Source organism: Molossus molossus, unplaced genomic scaffold (assembly GCF_014108415.1).
Source record: "Molossus molossus isolate mMolMol1 unplaced genomic scaffold, mMolMol1.p scaffold_m16_p_7, whole genome shotgun sequence".
In the NCBI taxonomy this organism is placed as follows: domain Eukaryota; kingdom Metazoa; phylum Chordata; class Mammalia; order Chiroptera; family Molossidae; genus Molossus; species Molossus molossus.
In genome coordinates this window covers 36,110,980-36,131,531 of record NW_023425401.1, presented here as the reverse complement: position 1 = coordinate 36,131,531, position 20,552 = coordinate 36,110,980, and the positions used below count along the sequence as shown (strand labels likewise).

Below are 20,552 nucleotides of genomic sequence, written 5' to 3'. Positions count from 1 at the left end.
CAGACATTGTTTAATTGTTTTGTCAATGCCTGTTTTCAAACTGATGTCCATTCTGATCTAGGCATTGCTGATAATGAGAAGCAATGGAATCACAGACATTGAAAAACATTTCGTGTGGTATTAGAGTTCATTCTTGTCCAATGGCTACTCTCAGTTCAGTGACTGTTGCTGGTTTTGTAGCATAGACTAGATCTTTTATCTTTTTTTTTTTAATCCTCACCCAAGGATATTTTTCTGTTTATCTTCAGATAGAGTGGGAGGGAGAGAGAGAGAGAGAGAGAGAGAGAAACATTGACGTGGCTAGACTTGATCTTTTAAGTATCCCCAGAAAAAAAAGTCTAGAGGTGTGAGGTCTGGTGAACGAGGAGGGTATTCTAGGAAACCCCTTCATCCAATCCACCTGTTTGGCAAGAAAGAAACATCCATTGGCCCTGGCTGGTTTGGCTCAGCGGTAGAGCGTCGGCCCATGGACCAATGAGTCGCTGGTTTGATTCTGGCCAATGGCACGTGCTGCACTTGCAGCTCGTCCTCAGCCCTGTTCTGGTCATGCGGGAGGCAGCCAGTCGATGTGTCCCTCTCATGTTGATGTTTCTTTCTCTCTGTCTCCCTCCCACTCTATCTGAAGATGAATAGAAAAGTATCCTTGGGTGATGATTAAAAAAAAAAGAAACATCCATCAAACTATCAGCTATTACTGTGTGTATGCATTTTTTTGAGACACCCTGTATTTTGAGTGAGGAAAAAGCAGTTTACGAGATAGTATATATAGTGTACTTCCATTTATGTAAAAAAGCAATCTTTAGTATACAGATAGCATTGGAAGAAGAGATATCAAAATATTAATGGTGAGTCTCTCTTAGTGGTTCGATTATGGGTTAATCTAAACTTCTGTACTGTTTATTTGTATATTCAGAATTTTATACCCTGAATATCTAGGTTGTTTTTTAAAATAAGCATTCTTATATCAGACGAACATTCAAAAAGTGACAGGATCTGTATATTTTTAGCAAAAGCGGGTTGTTTATTGTTATTTTGATACAATCTGTTTTGTTTACCTTCTGCTCCATTTTTAGCCGACAAGTCCCAAATTTGGAAAAGCTGACTCATATGAAAAACTGGAAAAACTAGGGGAAGGATCTTATGCTACAGTATACAAAGGGAAAAGCAAGTAAGTTCATTCGATTTTGAATATTTCACATGTAAAATGTACTTGTTCTCTTAACACTAAGCCACAGTATATTTAAATAATTTTCGTTTAAGATATAATAAATCCCCGCACCTCAGGTTTCTCTTTCTGTTCTTTTAAAAAGTGTGAAAGTCAATAGAACTGGTTTTCCCTGCTAACAGTTTTTGCAGACTTGTCCGATTTATCTTTTCTGTCCTCCCCCACACCGTGTCTTTGTTTTCTCTTTCTCTCATTGGAGTTGGAACCCTCTGGTGAGAATTTGTTTCCAGGTGAATAATATGAATAATTTCCCACAGAGGTTTGGCGTTTGCTTGAATAAGACTACTGGTTTGACAAAGCCACATGCATTGGCCATTCTTGATATCTTTTTTAATGAGCTTTTACTCCATCTTTCAGGAGTTACTTAATTAAAAAACACTGCATACTCTTTTTATTTTTATTTTTTTCTGTCTTCTTTGGCATCATGCTGCATATATTTTCACAGAGAGAAATAACTCTTCCCCCATTTGTCCTCTTCCCCCATGCTATCTTGGGGTCAGGGCACAGATTTGGATCTTAAACAAGCTCACCCTGACACGTTTCTGATAGGCTTCCTCCCCCTCCCTGATTGATTAGGAGAACAGTTACTGTATTTGGTAGCATGTAGCTCATAGAAAATGTAATGTTATTTCTGAAACAACTGCAGCAGACACAGCCTCATTTTACTTTAATTGCATTACCAAATAATGTTGAAAAATAATTTTCTCAGTTATTTCTATTTTTGTCTCCTTTTAAGTCATTATATAAATTAGGAACTTTTAAGCTAATTAAATAAAAAGATATAGAAAAAAATTCTCTGAACTATCATTTTATTAAAAATTTTTTTTTCCTTTATTGATTTTAGAGAGAGAGGAAGGGAGAAAGAGAGAGAGACAGAAACATCGATGAGAGAGAACATCAATTAGCGCCTCCTTCATGCCCCTCAACTGGGGATTGGGTCCACAACCTGGGCATGTGCCTTGACCGGGAATTGAACTGGCGACCTCTTGGTGCATTAGTCGACACTCAACCACTGAGCCCTATTGGCCTGACTGAACTATTATTTTAAACACACAGGGAATTTTGACTCTATGATGATTTAGGCGGTTTTTTTGGCTTTTATGGAATGTATTCTTTTTTTTTTTTAATCCTCACCCGAGGACATTTTTCCTTTTTTTTTTTGTTCAGATAGAGTGGGAGGGAGAGAGAGGAACAGAGAGAGAGAGAGAGAAACATCGACGTGAAAGAGACACATCGAGTGGCTGCCACCCGCACGACCAACCAGGGCCGGGACCAACTGCAACCGAGGTACGTGCCCTTAGCGGGAACCGAACCCGGGTCTCTCCGGACCGCAGGCCGACTCTCTAACCGCTGAGCCAAACCGGCCAGGGCTTCTTTTTTTTTTTTAATCCTCACCCGAGGACATTTTTTGATATTTTGTTTAGATAGAGTGGGAGGGGGAGAGAGAGAGAGAAACATTGACGTGAAAGGGACACATCAAGTGGTTGCCACCCACAAGACCCAACCAGGGCTGGCGGGGACAAACTGCAACTGAGGTACGTGCCCTTAGCGGGAACCGAATCCGGGTCTCTCTGGACTACAGGCCCATGCTCTAACCGCTGAGCCAAACCAGCCAGGGCTGGAATGTATTCTTATACCTTTGTTTATGATTTTTTAGTTCAGAAGGTGAAGGAATAGTCCTGATAAAGAAAAATATATAAGTAAGGAAGTCCAGAAATGCTGTAAGTCAAAAATACTAGTATACATTTTGAGATCTTAGATATTTGAAAAAAGAAGGTCCTTATTTAAAAATATTTTTTTTTATTTGAATGAAAAATAAACATGATGGGGCATGAAAACCAAACAAGTCTGGAGGGCCGCTCATGGCTGCACCGTGCTGTTTGAGTATTGTAGAATGCCATTGGTCACGGTCATGGTCCGAACGGTTGAGCTGATTTCATAGGTTGTGTCCCAGATTTTGAATTTCTTCTAAAGAAAGATTAGTACTCTATTGTATAAAAGTACTCGTATATTTAATGTTAATACCATGAAGATAACTGCACTGGGTTAAGCAATTATGTTAAATATAACCTGGCATAGGCATTGTCTTGTTTACTCTTCACAATGCTCTGTAAGATAAGGTCCTGTTCTGTCATCTCCAAGTGGCCGCTTGTCCAAGTCCAGACAGGTGGTTAGTGGCAATTCTTGTTTTGGCTTCTATCTGTCTGGTTTGAAGCATTATTTCCCAATCATTACACTAGACCTCTTCCACAGTGTAAGGCCTTCCTGGGGAAGAGTTGATCTTTGTTGAATATTCCAGATGGTTCTCACATATGCTCTGACTTGGTTTAATCATGAATCAAACAGGAGCAAACATACAATTTTATTATAAGGAAACAAACCAATCACTTTGAAGTGCCTTCCCACAAAAGATGTGCTCGGCTGATTCCCAAATGTAAGTTAATAACTCTATTAAATGTTTAACTTTAAGATTTATGTCACAATCTGGGGGATGGTTGAAAAAATCCTCCATTTATTATGCCCGGATAGAAGGAAGACTGCCTTTTGAGTACCTGCAATCTTTGAGAAGGATGGTTCTGGACAGTTAATACTTTTCACTCCAGCAGGTCTAAGTGTATCTTGTCAGCATTTCTCAAGCAGTTTTAAGCCTGCTGGTCACGCATAGTATTTAATTTCCTCCAGCTGGAGATGAAAGCCATTGACCACTCACCTCCTTTACGAGATGGCAGGCTGCCTGTGCTTGCTTGCTTGCTTTAAGGTGGCAAGGTCAGGCCAAAGGAAATAGTTACCTGCCATGCAGCAAGACGTGAGATCTGTGGTTGTTCGGGGTATTCCCTGAAGCACTGTGTAGTTTGAAGAGCGGGCTATGTTGAGATCCTGTTGCAGCATCCTGACCTCTCTCAGAAATGTCTGCAGCCCTGCCTCCATCTCTGATATTGTTCTTAGCATCTTCTCCAAGAGCAGCGATTATTATCTTACACTAAAGCTGCCCGGCATTTGTCGGGATCTCACTGATTTTTGGTTTGAGAGCATGTTATGTTATGTTATGTTATGTTATGTTATGTTATGTTATGTTATGTTATGTTATTTATTTATTTAATCCTCACCTGAGGATGTTTTGGGAGGGTGGGGGTTGGGGGAAAGAGAGAGAGAGAAAGAAACATCGATGTGAGAGAGACACATCAATTGGCTGCCTCCCACACATGCCCCTACCAGGGCTGGGAATCGAACTTGAAACCCAGGTACATGGCCTTGACCAGAAATGGAACCCGAGATCCTTTGGTGCTCGGGCTGACTCTCTAACTGCTGAACCACACCAGCCAGGGCATTGAGAGCGTTTTACATGTGTCAATGTACATGTGTCAATGTACATGTGTCAGTTTGGGATCTGCCATGAACCTCATTGCATCAGTCTGCTAGGGCTGCTGAAACAAAGTACCACACACTGGGTGGCTTAAACAAGAAATTCATCCCCTTGGAGTTCTGGGGCCAGAGTCTGAGGCCAAGCTTGTGGCAGAGTTGGTTCTTTCTGAGGGTGGGTTCTGTAAGGCAGACGGTCCCCTGCCTCTCTCCTGGCCTCCGTGGTGTGCTGGCTTGCAGGTGTGTCACCTTGATCTCTCCTCATGTTCACACGGTGTGCTCCCTCTGTGTGTCTGTCTCTGTCCAAATGTCCCCTTTTTATGAGGACTCACATCGTATTGCTTAGTCTCACTTTAACTTGATTACCTCTGTAAAGACCATACTTCCACATAAGGTCACATTCTGAGGTATTAGGGGCTAGAATGTCAACATAGCTCTTTTGAAGGACAAAATTCAGTCCACAACACATATGAATTTCAAATTTCACTATTTGGCATTGTGTTTATGACATTGTTCTTCTTTTCCTACTTATGGTCTGTATAAACCATCCTTTATTTCATGTTTCTTCTTTAAATAATCCAAGGAAAGGATATTTTCCCACAACAAGAGGTTTGTGTAATTGTTGATTTTGGTATAGTAGTTGCTGTTAGCTATACTTTAGAAACTTGAGAAGGAATAGAAAGGTTTTATTACTCTTGAGTTCTCTTGAGTTTTTAATTCCTGTAGGACACATAGGTCGGGGAGTTGACTGAGATTCCTATACTGTGCAAACCCCCTGGGTAATGAGTTTGGTTCTATAGATTATGGCTGATTAACTGCCGCCATATCAATATACAACTTCAAAAATATATTTTTAAAAAGCTTTCACTTTTCATATTTGAGTGGAGATTTTTTTCAAAGTGTTTTCTCCAGCTTCATATTTCTTTGTGCATGTGTGTGTTTATGTTTGGGGCAAGGAAGCGGTTTATCATCACTCTGACTATTAATCTCTCTCCTGGTTTAGTTCCCTTATTATTTTCTCTCTTCTCAATCCCTTTAACATTTAATATGGGATTTTAAAAAGTCATGCATTGTATAACTCTTCACATTTTAGAATGTGGCATTTTAAAATGTCTTTAATTCAACACCTTGAAGTCATCCTTTTACCTCTCAGTTTCCCAGGGATGTTTGTATATTACGACACTTGTTACTTTTTCTGAGCTTACTCACCTGATGATGAATGTTTATTATGTTATTTTTACATGTTTTCTATGCCGTGGGTGAAAAATAGGTATCTTAAATATGGATTCTGCTGTCAGGAAACTTAACAATCTTGAAGGGAGGTGGTCCGTATACATAAATGAGTGTATAAAGTTAGAATGTAATATGTCCTGTACAAACTAGAATACAGTAAGAAAGGCCAGGTAAAATGGTGTGGGGTGTCAAAAGCAAGGCAGAGAGGATGGTGCTGATAAAGTCTTTTAAATGTGTTCTCTCCAGTGGTGAGTGTTTGAATTCACAGACTCACTGGCTTTTTAAATTTTTTTATTTTTTATATATTTATTTTTAAATTCTCACCCAAGGCTATTTTTCCATTTATCCTCAGATAGAGTGGGAGGGAGGGAGAGAAAGGGAGTGAGGGAGAGAGAGAAACATCGATGTAAGAGAGACACATCAACTGGTTACCTCCTGCATGACCCTGACCAGGGCCCGGGACGAACTGCAACGGAAGTATATGCCCTTGACCAGAATCAAACCTGAGACTCATTGGTGTGCGGGCTGATGCTCTAACTGCTGAACCAAAGTGGCCAGCAAAAAATTTTATTTATTTATTTATTTATTTATTTATTTATATCCTCACCCGAGGACATTTTTCCATTTTTTGTTCAGATAGAGCGGGAGGGAGAGAGAGGAAGAGAGAGAGAGAGAGAGAAACATCGATGTGAAGGGACACATCGAGTGGCTGCCACCCACACGACCAACCAGGGCCGGGGACAAACTGCAACCGAGGTACGTGCCCTTAGCGGGAACCGAACCTGGGTCTCTCTGTACCACAGGCTGATGCTCCAACCGCTGAGCCAAACTGGCCAGGGCTTATTTTTTAATTACAGTTGCAGTAAACATTATTTAGTATTAGTTTTACATTTATAGCATAGCAGTTAGATAATCATATACTTTGCAAAGTACTCTTCCTGATATTTTAAATACCCACCTGGCATCATACATAGTTATTGCAGTCTTGTTGATTATATTCCTTATGGTATATTTTACATCTTCATGTATTTTGTAACTACCAATTAGTGCTTCTAATTCCTTCATGCTTTTTACCCAGCCCCGCAAGCCTGCCTTTTCCCCTCTGGTATCCATCAGTCTGTTCTCTGTATGTATGTCTGTTTCTATTTTGTTAGTGTATTTTGTTCTTTAGATTCCACATATAAGTGAAATCACATGATATTTGTCTTTCTCTGACTGACTTATTTTACTTAGCATAATATCCTCCAAGTTCATCCATGCTGTTGCAAATGATACAATCTCATTTATTTTTTATTTTTTTATTTTATTTTTCAAGAATGCAAAATTTATTTTGTGACTCCTCAGATTAAAATGCTTTAGAGGTTTTACATTGCTTTTAGGATAGAAAAAACTACACAACCTATAAGGACATTATAGATGAATGATTTCTCCCTATACCCTTTTTTAAAAAAATTAAATTAAATTAAAACTTTTTATTAATTCATTTTTGTTACAGATGTTTCTCCTTTTTTCCCCAATGACACCCTCCTCCCCATGCTCCCCCACCCTGTCCCCAGATTTGTTGTCCATGTCCATCAGTTATGCGTACAGGCATATATGAGTTCTGTGGTTTATCTCTTCCCTCCCCCTAACCCCGTCTTCTGAGGATTGTCAGTCTGTACCCCACTTCCACGTTATTTTTTTACTTATTATTTTTTAAAAACTTATGTTTATTGTTGAATGTATTACAGATGTCCCTCCTTTTAGAAATCAGCTGACAGTCTTATGGGAACTTCCTTGTAGGTAACTAACAGTTTTTCTCTTGCTGCTTTTAATATTCTCTCTTTTCTTGAACCTTTTGCATTCTGATGATGATGTGTCGTGGTGTGGGCCTCTTGGGGTTCATCTTGTTTAGGACTCTCTGTGCTTCCTGGACTTGTATGTCTGTTTCCTTCACCAAGTTAGAGAGAAGTTTTCTGTCATTCTTTTTTCTTTTTTTTAATCCTTACCCGAGGATATTTTTTCATTTTTTGTTTAGATAGAATGGGAGGGGGAGAGAGAGAGAGAGAAACATTGACGTGAAAGGGACACATCGAGTGGCTGCCACCCACATGACCCAACCAGAGCTGGGGACAAACTGCAACCGAGGTACATGCCCTTAGTGGAAACTGAACCCCGGTCTCCCTGGACCACAGGCCGATGCTCTAACCACTGAGCCAAACCGGCCAGGGCCTGTCATTATTTTTTCAAATAGGTTTTCAATTTCTTATTCTCTCTCTTCTCCTTCTGGGAATCCCATGATGCAAATGTTGGTGCTCTTGAAGTTGTCCCACAGGCTCCTTATACGATCCTAATTTTTTTGGATTCTTTTTTCTTTTTGCTGTTCTGATTGGGTGTCTTTTGCTTCCTTATATTCCAAATCAATGGTTTGCTTCTTGGCTTCACCTATTCTACTATTGATTCCCTGTAAATTATTCTTTATTTCACTTAGTGCATCCTTCATTTCTGACTGGTCCTTTATTATGCTCTTGAGGTTCTCACTAAGTTCATTGAGTGCCTTTATAAGCAGTGTTTTGAACTCTGCATCTGTTAGATTGATTATCTTCATTTTGCTTGGTTCTTTTCCTGGAGTTTTGTTCTGTTCTTTTATTTGGGATATGTTTCTTTGCCTCCTCATTTTGGCTGCCTCCCTATGTTTCTATGTATTAGGTAGAGTTGCTGTGTCTCCTAGGCTTTTTAGGGTGGCCTGTTGTAGTAGGTGTCCTGTAGGGTCCAGTGGCACAATATCCCAGATCACCCTGCTGGGCCCTCGAGGTGCACCCCTGGTGTGGACTTTATACCCTTCTGTTGCAATTGAGTCTTGATTGCTGTTGGCATGTCAGTGGGAAGGTTTTACTCAGGCTGATCAGGTGCAAGGACTGGCTGTGCCCACTGACCACCGACCTCTGATTACCTTGGATGGTCAGCTGTGCAGGGGCCCCCCACACAGAGCAAGACTTACTTCAGCAGGGCCCTGGTACTAACTGAGTCCATTCCTTGAGTGTGTCACGTGTGGAGGTAGTTAGGTGGTGGTGTTTCACTGTGGTCTGAAGCTGTCCACTAGGTGTGCTGGCTCTGGGGCAAGGTCAGCCACTGTCTGTGTTCTACCTGGGGCCACCAGGCATAAGCTACAGAGTGATCTGCAGATGGCTGCTTCTTGTGCTGGGCTTGGAAGTGCCCAGGCAAAGCCAAACTGTGAACCAAGGCTGGCTTCTTCTAGTGCCAGGCCTGGGGCCTCTTAGCAAGAGGAATGGGGCTCGTTGTGCCAGATGCTGCTTATTTGAGGAATTTAGGAAAATCTGAAACAGGATCCAAGACAGGCCAATTCTATGGTAAAGCCACTGGGAACAGCTTGGGTGGGCCTGAAAGTTAGGTGGGGTGGGGCCTCAGGGAATAACCAGGGCAGGGCAAACAGTGTGAGCCAGGTTGCTGGAGTCCCAGATATGGTGGCCAGCTGCCTGTCCTGCCTGCCCTGCCTGCCCTGCCTGCCCTGTGGGGGAAGGGCTCACCACAGGAACGCCAGCCTCCGCTAGCAAGTCTGTCCAGGAGAAAGCTGCCTCTCCAGCCCTCGCCCTGATGCCAAACAGCTCAGTTCTTCCCTGTATGTTTCTGATGTCTTTCAAGCTGTCTTCCCTCTGAGCGAGCAAGTACGAGTAAGCCCATGTGTGGGCCCTTTAAGAGGAGCTGCCTCAGCCTCCCTCAGCCTCAGTTCTCACTGGTTTTTCCAGCCAGATGTGATGGGGATCCTCTTCCTGGTACTGGAACCCTGAGCTGGGGTCCTGGTGTGGGATAGGACCCCTCATTCCTCAGGGAGGACCTTCACAGCCGAGGTGTCCTCCTGATTTTTTTTTTTTTTTTTTATCCTCACCCGAGGATATTTTTCCATTTTTTGTTCAGGTAGAGTGGGAGGGAGAGAGAGGAAGGGAGAGAGAGAGAGAAACATCGACGTGAAGGGACACATCGAGTGGCTGCCACCCGCACGACCAACCAGGGCCGGGGACAAACTGCAACTGAAATACGTGCCCTTAGCGGGAACCGAACCCAGGTCTCTCCGGACCGCAGGCCGACGCTCTAACCGCTGAGCCAAACTGGCCAGGGCTTTTTTTTTTTTTTTTTTTTTTTGTCCTCCTGATTTTTATCCACCACTTGTGGGTGTGGGACCAGCCTGTCTGCCCCTCCTATCAGTTTTGATGTGGCTTCGTCTTTAATTTCATAGTTTCAGGACTTCCTCCCAGCTTGATTTCTGGCAGTTCTGAAGGATGTTTGTTTTGTAGTTTAGTTGTAATTTTGATGTGGTTGTGGGAAGAGGCAATACCGAGTTTACCTGTGCTGCCATTTGACCAGAAGTTTCCTCTCATTCCTTTTTCATGGCCAAGTAATATTGCATTGTATATATGTACCACAGCGTTTTTATCTACTTGTCTATTGATGGGCACTTGAGTTGCTTCCATATCTTGAGTGTTGTAAATGCTGCAATGAACACAGGGGTCCATATATTCTTTTGAATTAGTGTTTTGGATTTTTTCAGATATATATCCAGATTAGAAGCAATCTATAGATTCAACACAATTCCTATCAAAATGTCAAAGGCATTTCTCACAGCACTAGAACAAATAATCTTAAAAATTTGTATGGAAACACAAGACTCCTAACAGTGACAGCAGTCTTGAAAAAGAAGAACAAAATTGGAGATATCACACTATCTGATATCAAACTATACTACAAGGCTATAGTAATCAAAGCAGCCTGGTACTGGCATAAAATCAGAGACATTGATCATTTGCTTCAAAATTAAGCCTTCCTCATCGCTGTGGGTATACATAGGCCTCCTTGTGACAGTTCCCTTTGGGGCTTGGTCCACCAGGCAAATAGGAAATTTTCTCCCTTTGTTACTAGGCTCTCCACTAAATTTGTTAAAGCCCGAGGGCCTCAAAGCACAAGCCAACTGACTTGTTTTGATTATTGTGTGAATGTTCGTCAAGCAAAGGTGTTATGTTTGAATGTTAAAGAGGAATTGGCTTTAAGCCATATACTTTGGAAGGGTTGGTGGGCTGTTCCTATGTGAGTACCCACGAGTGTGTGGCTATGATAGATAAAAAGCTATCATCACTGGCTACCTCAGCTCCCAAACTGGAGATGAGGTGGGACCCACCTGCTGCTCAGTGCTCTGGGATCTGTTGGTAGAGCACACCCACGTCCCTCCGGGTACCTGAGTCCCCCAGTTTCTGCACCTGCCACAAGTGGTGAGATGCCGTGGACCTTGACTCCTGCCTGGGACAGAGTCCTCGCTTTTCCTTCCTGCTTTATCCAGGGGAGTGTGATTTTAATTTTGATTTTCTGACACTTCTAGTGCCATTTAGATAAAGGAAAACCTTGTTCTTTCTTCCACCTCTGGAATTAGAGTATTGCACTTACTCCGACAAAGCCATCCCACACAGGTGATCGGGACTTCTGGCCATTTTTTCTGCTTATCTTCAGTTTCTGTTGAGGTGAAGGTGCAAAGCTTCCCCTGTGGGAGCCTGCCGAACACAGAAGTCTGCTCTGGCTTGTGCCAGCCCGAAGTTGTTATCTCAGAGGTGAATAAGAACAAAGGAGGAATTTACTCACTTTATGTATCACCAGACTTAGGTGATCGAAAGTGCCAATCTTCTTTTAGCATTTTATTCTGCCCGTCTGTGCTGAATTATTGAACCTGAATGAAACGACCTCATTAATTGAGAGACTAGCCCAAACCAAGACTGAAATATACTAAATACATTTCAAAGAGCTCTTCAAAGCCCCGAGAGAAATGCTGTTAATTAAAACAAGCAGCAGTCAGGAGAAAGACAGCGGCAGTTAACCACCTTTTCAGAATATGTGAGATTAAAGAGGTGGCTTTTACTGCTCGCCCTGAAGGTCAGCTCCATTGCAACATTATCAGGAGGAGTACGAAGAATTCTAAAAGTCAGAAATGCCCAGATGGAAAACACTGGACTCCCGGTTCCTTGCAGTTTCAGTCTCAGGTGTTGTCAAGGGGACTGTCATGCTGACCTCCAGTGTCCTGGGAGGTTGTGGCCCGCAAGTGGGAACTCTGTCCACGGGGGAGGCAAGTCTGGTTACTTTGTATGAGCTCTGCTTCAGCAAGCTCCCGAGGCCCTCTCTCTGTTTCTCATTAGGTCCGCTTTGATTTCTTTTAGACTTTGGATCCATGGGCCAAAGCTTATTATCACAGCTCACTTCGAAGATCAAGCCTGTATCCACACCCTTAGTCACAGGGTACAAAAAAGGCAGACTAGTATGACAATACAATCAGCGTTCGTTTTGCAGTTTAATGCACAGAATACATAACAAGAGAAAAGAGAAATTGGATTTTAAAAAGAAGCTAATGGAGTAGATGGATTTTGCTCCGTGTGATTTTCAGGTCTGGTGCTCCTCGAGTATAGGTAAAAGTTGAAAAAGTAGAGATCTTATCCTTACCTAGACCAAGGAGGATAATAGCCCACCCACCAACATCTGCTGATTTTGTTTTTAAAAACCAGAAAGTCTATTGAAATCGTAGATTCAGCCCCGGACTTCCGTTAGAGGAGGAACGCAAGGCATGCGGGCCTGGCTCAGGGGTGCAGCTGGCTTCATTTGGCTTGCAGCAGGTAAACAGGGCCAAATCTGTTTGACAAACGTGACAACGAGGATACTGTTTAGGCAAGAGGCATGATTTCAATTATTAGATTAAACTGTACAGGGATAGCTTCCCTGTTAGACAGTGTTTAAATGTATTGGCCTCTGTGGGTCATTTTTGATCATTTGATTAGGAGCTTCTCAAAGTTGAGATCAAATAGCTATGCTCAGCTGGTAAAAATGGGGACATTCTTTGGATAGTGGAAGCATTTTTTAAAAAGGTTTGTGGAAATTTCCAATTATTATAAAATGTCAGGTTTCCTAGAATCTCTCTCTCATAGTTCAGTTGAAATCATTTTTTGAGGGGGACTAGAGGAAGCATATGGTGATAAGACTGGTTTCAGTTGAAAGCATACTCACATTCCTGCGTTGTTTTATTGTTATCGTCATCTCTTAGTTTAAACCAGGATACTTTCTGGTCTAAACCGGTGGTTCTCAGCTGGTTCTTGGTCTTTGTTCCCAGCATACATGCCATGATATCTGGAAACATTTTTGGTTTTCACAGCTTGAGGAGAGGTGGTTATGTTACCAGTGTCTAGGACTACAAATTGCACAGAGAAATCAAGTACAAGGTTGACCGGGGGCAGTTTTGAGGACTACACGATCCTGATAGGCTAGGATCACAAAAGAAAAGTGGTGGGGCTTGATCTGATTCTTCCCCTAAGTAGGCTTGGGCTGCCCAGGAAGTTCAACTTCAGGCTCTTGTTTGCTGTCTCATCATTGGGCTGAACAGTGATACCCACTGTGTCAGTAGCATCTGAAAATGGAAGAGATGGTACAAGCTCAGTGGCTTCTATCCAGAAAAACTTCCAAGCTTAAAAAAAATCTCAGACAGAAAGGAAATTATTTTAAAGATTTCAGGCATGAGACATTTTTCATGCTTAATGGTTGAGTCAGGAAAACAGACATCGCTTTCCCTGTATAAACAAATTCTTTGAAAATTTAAAAGATAATTCTATCTGTAGTTCAAAAATGGTCCCTTTGGGATTGCTGCGTTTTAAACTATCTCTGTTTTCAGGGAAGTGAATCAGTGGTCCTACAGATCCACCAGCACTATCTGAGCTGAGGGAATATCGTAAACACTAGATACTTTGGTTAATAGTTGAAAGCCCTGTTGTAACTCAACAGAGAATCAGATAGAAGTCATCCCTAATTGGCCTAATGGGTGAGCAAACAGAGTGAATTCGGAAGCAGCTTAGCAGCCAGCACAGGTACAGACGGACTGAAAAGCCCCCAAGGAAGCAGAAAAGGACCCAGAGGCGTTTGTTATGCCTCCAATCAAACCTCCTAGGAGAAGGAAGAAGGAAATGGAGATGCTGAGAAACCAAATAAATGTTACAAAGGAGCCCTATTGAGGATCCCAGAGGAAGCTGAATTCCTAATGAGAAGGCAGTGGACTAGGTAAAACAGAGTCAGTGTTAAAAACTTTCAATGTTAAGCTCTGGAGAATTGTGGGCACCTGTGAAGGTGCCCAAAGTAAAGCATAGAGGATTATTAAATTCAAATAGAATATATGTCATCTCTGAGTGAAATAGAAGAGACGGAAATATCGGAACACAGTACTGAGCGTTGGACTCAGGAAGAACCCCGGGAGAAGAGAGGGACTGCTAGAGAGGCAGGGAAACCAGGCAGGTACCCAGGAGGAGTGTGTGTGAGGAGCTCAGGTGTTCAGCAAGGTCGAATCAGAGGAGTCCCGAAAGAATCCTTGAATTTGTAACCATGAAGCTTTTTCTTTTCTTTCTTCTTCTTTTTTATTTTATCCTCACTTGAGGACATTTTTGCATTTATCTTCAGATAGAGCAGGAGGGAGAGAGAGGGAGGGAGGGAGAGAGAGAGAGAAACATCGATGTGAGAGAGACGCATCGAGTGGCTGCCACCCACATGACCCCAACATGGCTGGGGGCAGACTGCAACCGAGATATGTGCCCTTAGCAGGAACTGAACCCGGGACTCTCTGGTCCGCAGGCCAGTGCTCTAACCGCTGAGCCAAACTGGCCAGGGGTAGGGAGGTTTTTCTTAAGTACGAGTAGGGGATTGGTGGAGAAAGCAACCTACTTGCTTTGGGTTGAAGAGAGAGAAAAAGGGTGAAGAATGGAGGCTGAAATGCAAGCTGTTACTTTGAGGAGTGAGGCATGGAAGGAAAGAACGAGAAGAAAGGAGAGAGTAATTTTTGGTTTTAGTTTTAAACTAAATAAGAAAAAATTGAGTATGACATAGATTGTAACAAAGGAGTCAGTAAACAGGGAGAGAGAAAATGATTAAGGAAGCACTTGAAGTATACAATCTTTTTTTTTTTTATCCTCACTCGAGGACATTTTTTCATTTTTGTTGTTGTTGTTCAGATAGAGTGGGAGGGAGAGGAAGAGAGAGAGAGAGAGAGAGAGAGAGAGAGAAATATCAACATGAAAGGTACACACCGAGTGGCTGCCACCCACACGACCCAACCAGGGACGGGGACAAACCACAACCGAAGTATGTGCCCTTAGTGGGAACTGAACCCAGGTCTCTCTGGACCACAGGCCAACGCTCTAACTGCTGAGCCAAACCGGCCAGGGTTAAAGTATACTATCTTGATGAAGAAATCCAGGGAGCTCTGTTTCCTCTGTCGCTTGAACTTGATTCCATATGTCATAAATAATTGGTCTCCCCTTTTCTTGTTCTGATAATATATAGATCTGAAATATCTGTCTTTATTGCCAGCTACATCTCATTTAGGACTTAGAGCTAAAAGAATATTATCCTTCTTAGATCCTCCTTCTTTGTTTATCTTTGTTCTTTAAAAATTCAGATGTCTTGCCCGGCTGGTGTGGCACAATGGATTGAGCATTGTACCACGGACTTAGAGGTCCCAGTTCCATTCCTGGTCAGGGCATGTGCCCGGGTTGCCAGCTCGATGCCCAGTAGGGGGTGTGCAGGAGGCAGCTGATAGATGTGTCTCTCTCACATTGATGTTTCTCTCTCTCTAAAAAAAAAAAAAAAGTTTAACTTTAGATGTCTCATTGAACTCTGTAGAACATTGGTTTCTCTTCCTGGCCCCTTTTTACTCCATCAACATCAGTTGTGATTTTTAAATAACAATATCAATTTTTGTGAATGTTTTATTTTTCTTGGTGCTACTTTTCTTTTTGCAATTTAGGGTTATGAAATAAAAGTAACATTTATTGAACACTGGGTTAAGCTTCATTTTGTCACCTATAAAAATAGGACCAATAATAGAGTTGATTTCATAGAACTATGAGGAGTGTATATAAATGAATACATTTGGCGTGTTTAGAACATTGTCTTGCATATAGTGTCAATGAATATCAGTTATTACTTTTGTATTTGTTTCCAATAACAATCCCAGAAAAGCTTTGAAATAAGAGTATTTCCCCCACTTTACAGATTTAGAAACCGAGGTCCATAAAGTTTTACCAGCGTGCCCACGATCACATAGCTAAGTGGCAGAGCCACGATTCAGGCCCAGTCAAGTCCAACTAGAGAGCTGAGTTGTAATTTTTATCCTTTATTTTTTGGGGGGGAAAATTTGAAATATATTTTTTTTATTAATTAGTTTATTTTTGTTACAGATGTTTCTCCTTTTTCAAACTTTGTTCTTCCTCTACCCTTTTGTTAATGAGTGACTCTGGGGGTACGTAGCTAGTTTCTCCCATGATTCTCATGTCTTCCTCTGTGCCAGCAGTGTAGTATCTTTTAGTCGTTTACCATTCATATTCTCTGCTGTTCTGGGCAACCGCACAGTGACCTCATCATAGCAATGACCCCCTTACTCCACCCAAGTGATTGGTGGCTTTCTGTGTGGTAGGTGTCTGCTTGAGCTAGAACACTCACTGTTCCCTTTTCTCTGCAGTCGAATAGCTTTGTTTTGGACGAGGTTTTCATTCCATTGCTGCTTTCTCATTGTGCACCTCAACCCAAGATTAAATGTCACCCCTTTCTCTTACTATCTTTTTTATTCTACTGATATGACAGATGTAACTCCTGATCTGCCAGCAGCTTTACAACCTTTCCGTCCTTCTTGTAAATAATGGAGGAACTAATGTCTAACATTATAACCAGAACAGTACCGTAAACAATGAAATTCTTTCAAATAGGTTTTTGAGTAAATCATAAACAAGGCCCCCTTGAGCCCGCACCTGAAGTATGTTCCCACCATGAACTGTGAATGTAGTGAAACATTCAGAATTAAGTTAAGAGGGAAAAAAATGATTGTTTCTACCTTTTAATGCCATTTGGAAGTCTTGCCGAAATTTCATAACCTTTGCTCTTGTTTCTAGCCACTTCCTTATGTATTTGTATCTAAGCAAGGAGATTTATGTCACACAAACTTTTAGATGACTTAATGGAATTATAAATCATTTTTGTGATGGTTGGTGTGACCTGAGCTAATTCACCATTGACCTACCCATGGAAAAAAAAGTCTTGTTTAATGAATAAGACTTGGAGAGAACAAATGTACTTAAGCTTATTTTGTCTAATAAAAATGGTTATATAGATGATGCCTCATTCAAAAAGCAGTTGTTGAAGCCAGTGTGGCCAGATCTCTGCATATGGACAGTATTGGGAGCCACTTAATAGTCAGTCTGCAGTTGTATTTTCCTTTCCACTTTTCAAAAACTTCCTCTTGTGTAAATAAATTTATAATAATGCATGAACACATGCACACGCGCACACACACTTGAATCTGTGACAAAGGAAATGCAGGGTTGACAGGTTGAACGATGGGCCCAAGTTTATACACCTGAGTAGCTGAGCAGCACTGAAAACGTGGGTCTCCCAACCTCTCATCCGTCATTTTATTACTGTACTTCAGCACTGGGGCCATTCCATCCACCCAAGATAAACAAACCTCCCTGTTTTTTAAAATATCCTGTATAATTCAGCCATACTTTCGAAACTTAGTCACTCAAAGTGAATGTTTTGCAGCATAATGATCGCATACTTCTCCGACACAACAAGATTAATCATGTTTTCTCACTTTCTGAAATTCGTAATCTGAATTTCACTTGACTAATTAGTGGTCTGGATTTTTAAGATTGTGGTAAAATTGAGAAAATAAGGAACGTATTTTCTTTAAAAATTTGTGTATTTAAAAACAATAGAAAAAAGGAAAAGTAATCCCTCTGTGGTATAACCAAAGTTGTTTGTCTACCATGGACACAGGATATTAGTTTTATATTGTCCATTTTTATAGTAATTTTTATGAGGATACATTCAATACATTCAATTTCTTTTTTTTAATCCTCACCTGAAGACATTTTTGCATTCATCCTCAGATAGAGCGGGAGGAATAGAGAGCGAGAGAAACATCGATATGAGAGAGACACATTGAGTGGTTGCCATCCAAATGGGGCCGGGGACAAACTGCATCCGAGGTACGTGCCCTTAGCGGGAACCGAACCCGGTTCTCTCTGGTCTGTGGGCCAATGCTCTAACAGCTGAGCCAAACCCGCCAGGGCTCCATTCAATTTCTTAATAAGAATATAAATAGCCCTGGCTGGTTCGGCTCAGTGGTTGGAGCGTTGGCCTGCGGATCAGAGATTCCCGGGTTCAGTTCCCACTAGGCCCTAGCAGCTAGGGGCACTTACCAAAAAAAAAAGTATAAATAAAATCTTAGAAAAAAATGGTAGATATTTACTAAGTGATTAAATATCTCATCTACAGATATTTGACATAGATTTACGTATTTATATTCAGTTTAGCCAATTTACAGATCTACCACTCATTTTTTAAAACCTTATTATAACGTAACATATTACACTAGCTCACGTCTCATTTATTTTCTGGATGGGGCTTGTATATGCGGTGCTGTTGTGGAAGGATCCCTCCACTGGATGACACTAATGATCTCCCATCTGCTTCCCTTGGAGCAGCTCGGTGGCCGTTGGAGTCATTCCTCATTTTTGGTGAAAACAGAAAATGTCTGATTGTTTTTGAGTGAATGTTGCCCCTGAAGTCAGGGACTTGTCTCCTCCAACACTCATTTTGAACTTGAATGAAAATCATATCAGAAGGCTTTTGTGAATGACTGAGAAGATCGACACACACAAAGCAGAGGTATTGGAAAAGCTGACTTTCGTGATTTCTTAGTTCTGGGAAGGAATGGATCTAACAGGGAAAGGAAAGCTGGTGTAAGCTGCCCTGTCAGTAGCTGTTCGCTGGTTTAGTCCTCCTTCCACTAAACCGGGGGACAGCTGCGGCGTGAAGCCAGACTCCACGAAAGCCATTCAGCGTGGCTCCTCCTCACAGTGGCTACATTAGGTCATCTCGTTGAATGGAAATCAACCTCCTTAACATTATCGAACAGTTTTTGGTTTAAGACCTTGTCATTTTTCCTGACTTTGGAGCACTAAGCCTAGCAAACCAGATTGCTCTACAGAAAAGCGATGCTCTGTCCTGCGTGAAGGTGGCCTGGAAAACCCTGGAGATGGTGTAGCTGGGTTTAACCAGTCGAGTATTCGGCTTTTTGCCACAAAATATTTTACAGTATGTATGCATGACTATAGTATTTAAATCCTGGAAATTTATTTATTTTTTAGTGTGTTTTAATTTATACTTATAAGTACATTAATATTAGAGTCTGTTTTAATATATATTTATTTCACGAGGTATATTTAGTAGAGTTAGAAGCTCAGTTAATTTACCTGTATTGGTTAGGGATAAAAATGTATATTTGGCTTCTTCAGATGACCATTGGTGATATGTTAGCTTTTACTTCATTTTAAGCTCTCCCCTAAGCCCGGCCAGTGTGGCTCAGTGGTTGAGTATCGTACCCATGCACTAAGAGGTCCCAGTTCAATTCCCGGTCAGGGCACATGCCCAGGTTGTGGGCCCGATCCCCAGTGGCGAGCATGCAGGAGGCAGCCAATCCATGTTTCTGTCACTTCCTCTCCCTTCCTCTCTCTAAAATCAATAAAGAAAAAAAATGTAGTGGATAATAAATATGTTGATGTCCACAAGATCAAACATAATTACTGGGTCAAGATGGTGGAGGACTTGGCATCCAAATCTCTCCCGAGTCTGCTTTTCTTTCCTTCTGTACTATTGCTTCCCTAGTTTCCGCATCTGCACTTGAAAAGTCTTCTGGACCTTTGTTTATGACAGATCCCTCTGTGTAAGTGACTTACCTCTACTTGTCACCTGTCTGCATCCTGTTCCCTCTCTAAGGCCCAACTCAAGTCTCACTCATACTATGAAACTTTCCTGGTTTCTGACAAGACTCTCTTCTTGACTGAACTTTAGTTCTGCTCCTCTTGACTAGGCCTTGACTTTACCATCTACCCTCACCCCACCCCTTGGTCCTTGCCAGGTCCTGATAGCTTGTTTTTAGTAAAAATACAACAACGGCTAAGTCAGTTTAGAGAAAATGCCCTCACTCTTGATATCCTATTGCTCTGGCCTGCCCTCAGCAAGAATCCTGTTAGATCAGTTCAGTAATTTTCCATCCACAGTGACCCCTAACCTGCTCCTGGGCTGTAAATCCCTACTTGTTTTTGTTGGATTCAGGGTTGAATCTTACTTTTCTCTCCCCTATTACAATGGGCTTGAATAAAACCTTACTGTTTTAACAAATGTCTGAATTGTTTTTTCTTATTTTTCATGATTCACTTACTGCTTTGCTTGGTATCTACTTCTCGTATCTATGTCACTTATTCTCATATATGCATAACTTACTTTTATATATACAGTTGACCCTTGAACAACGCAGGGGTTAGGGGTGGCTGCCTCTCATGCAGTCACAAATTCACTTATAACTCCAGTCAGCCCTCTGCATACTCAGATTTTCAGCCATGACTGACCATTGAACTGTGTAGGTCAATTGAACTGAGCTCAGGTGAAAAAAATCTGCATATTGGTGGAGCCATGAAGTTCAAACGCATGTTGTTCAAGAGTCAACTTTATACATCTTATTCTTCAGTACATGTCACATTGCTTATTAATAGATGCTTAGTGATCAGTGTTAATTCTGATGACTGGGGGAAGTGTTCAGGAATCTCTGATCAGGCTCTGTAAGTGTGATGAGAAGAGGCGTTGACAGATGGTCCTTAGGAACAGAGATTTG

At 41.6% G+C, this 20,552-nt stretch overlaps 1 protein-coding gene across 6 annotated transcripts in view; it reads left to right on the top strand.

Moving 5' to 3' along the window:
- The window catches only part of CDK14 (cyclin dependent kinase 14), a 595,016-nt gene that overhangs the window by 152,040 nt on the left and 422,424 nt on the right, over positions 1 to 20,552 (top strand). For all 6 annotated transcript variants that reach the window (XM_036246264.1, XM_036246270.1, XM_036246267.1 and 3 more), the window contains one exon: positions 1,074 to 1,168. In XM_036246264.1, coding sequence (XP_036102157.1) covers positions 1,074 to 1,168 — 95 coding nt within the window. The remainder of the gene's footprint in view (positions 1 to 1,073; positions 1,169 to 20,552) is intronic.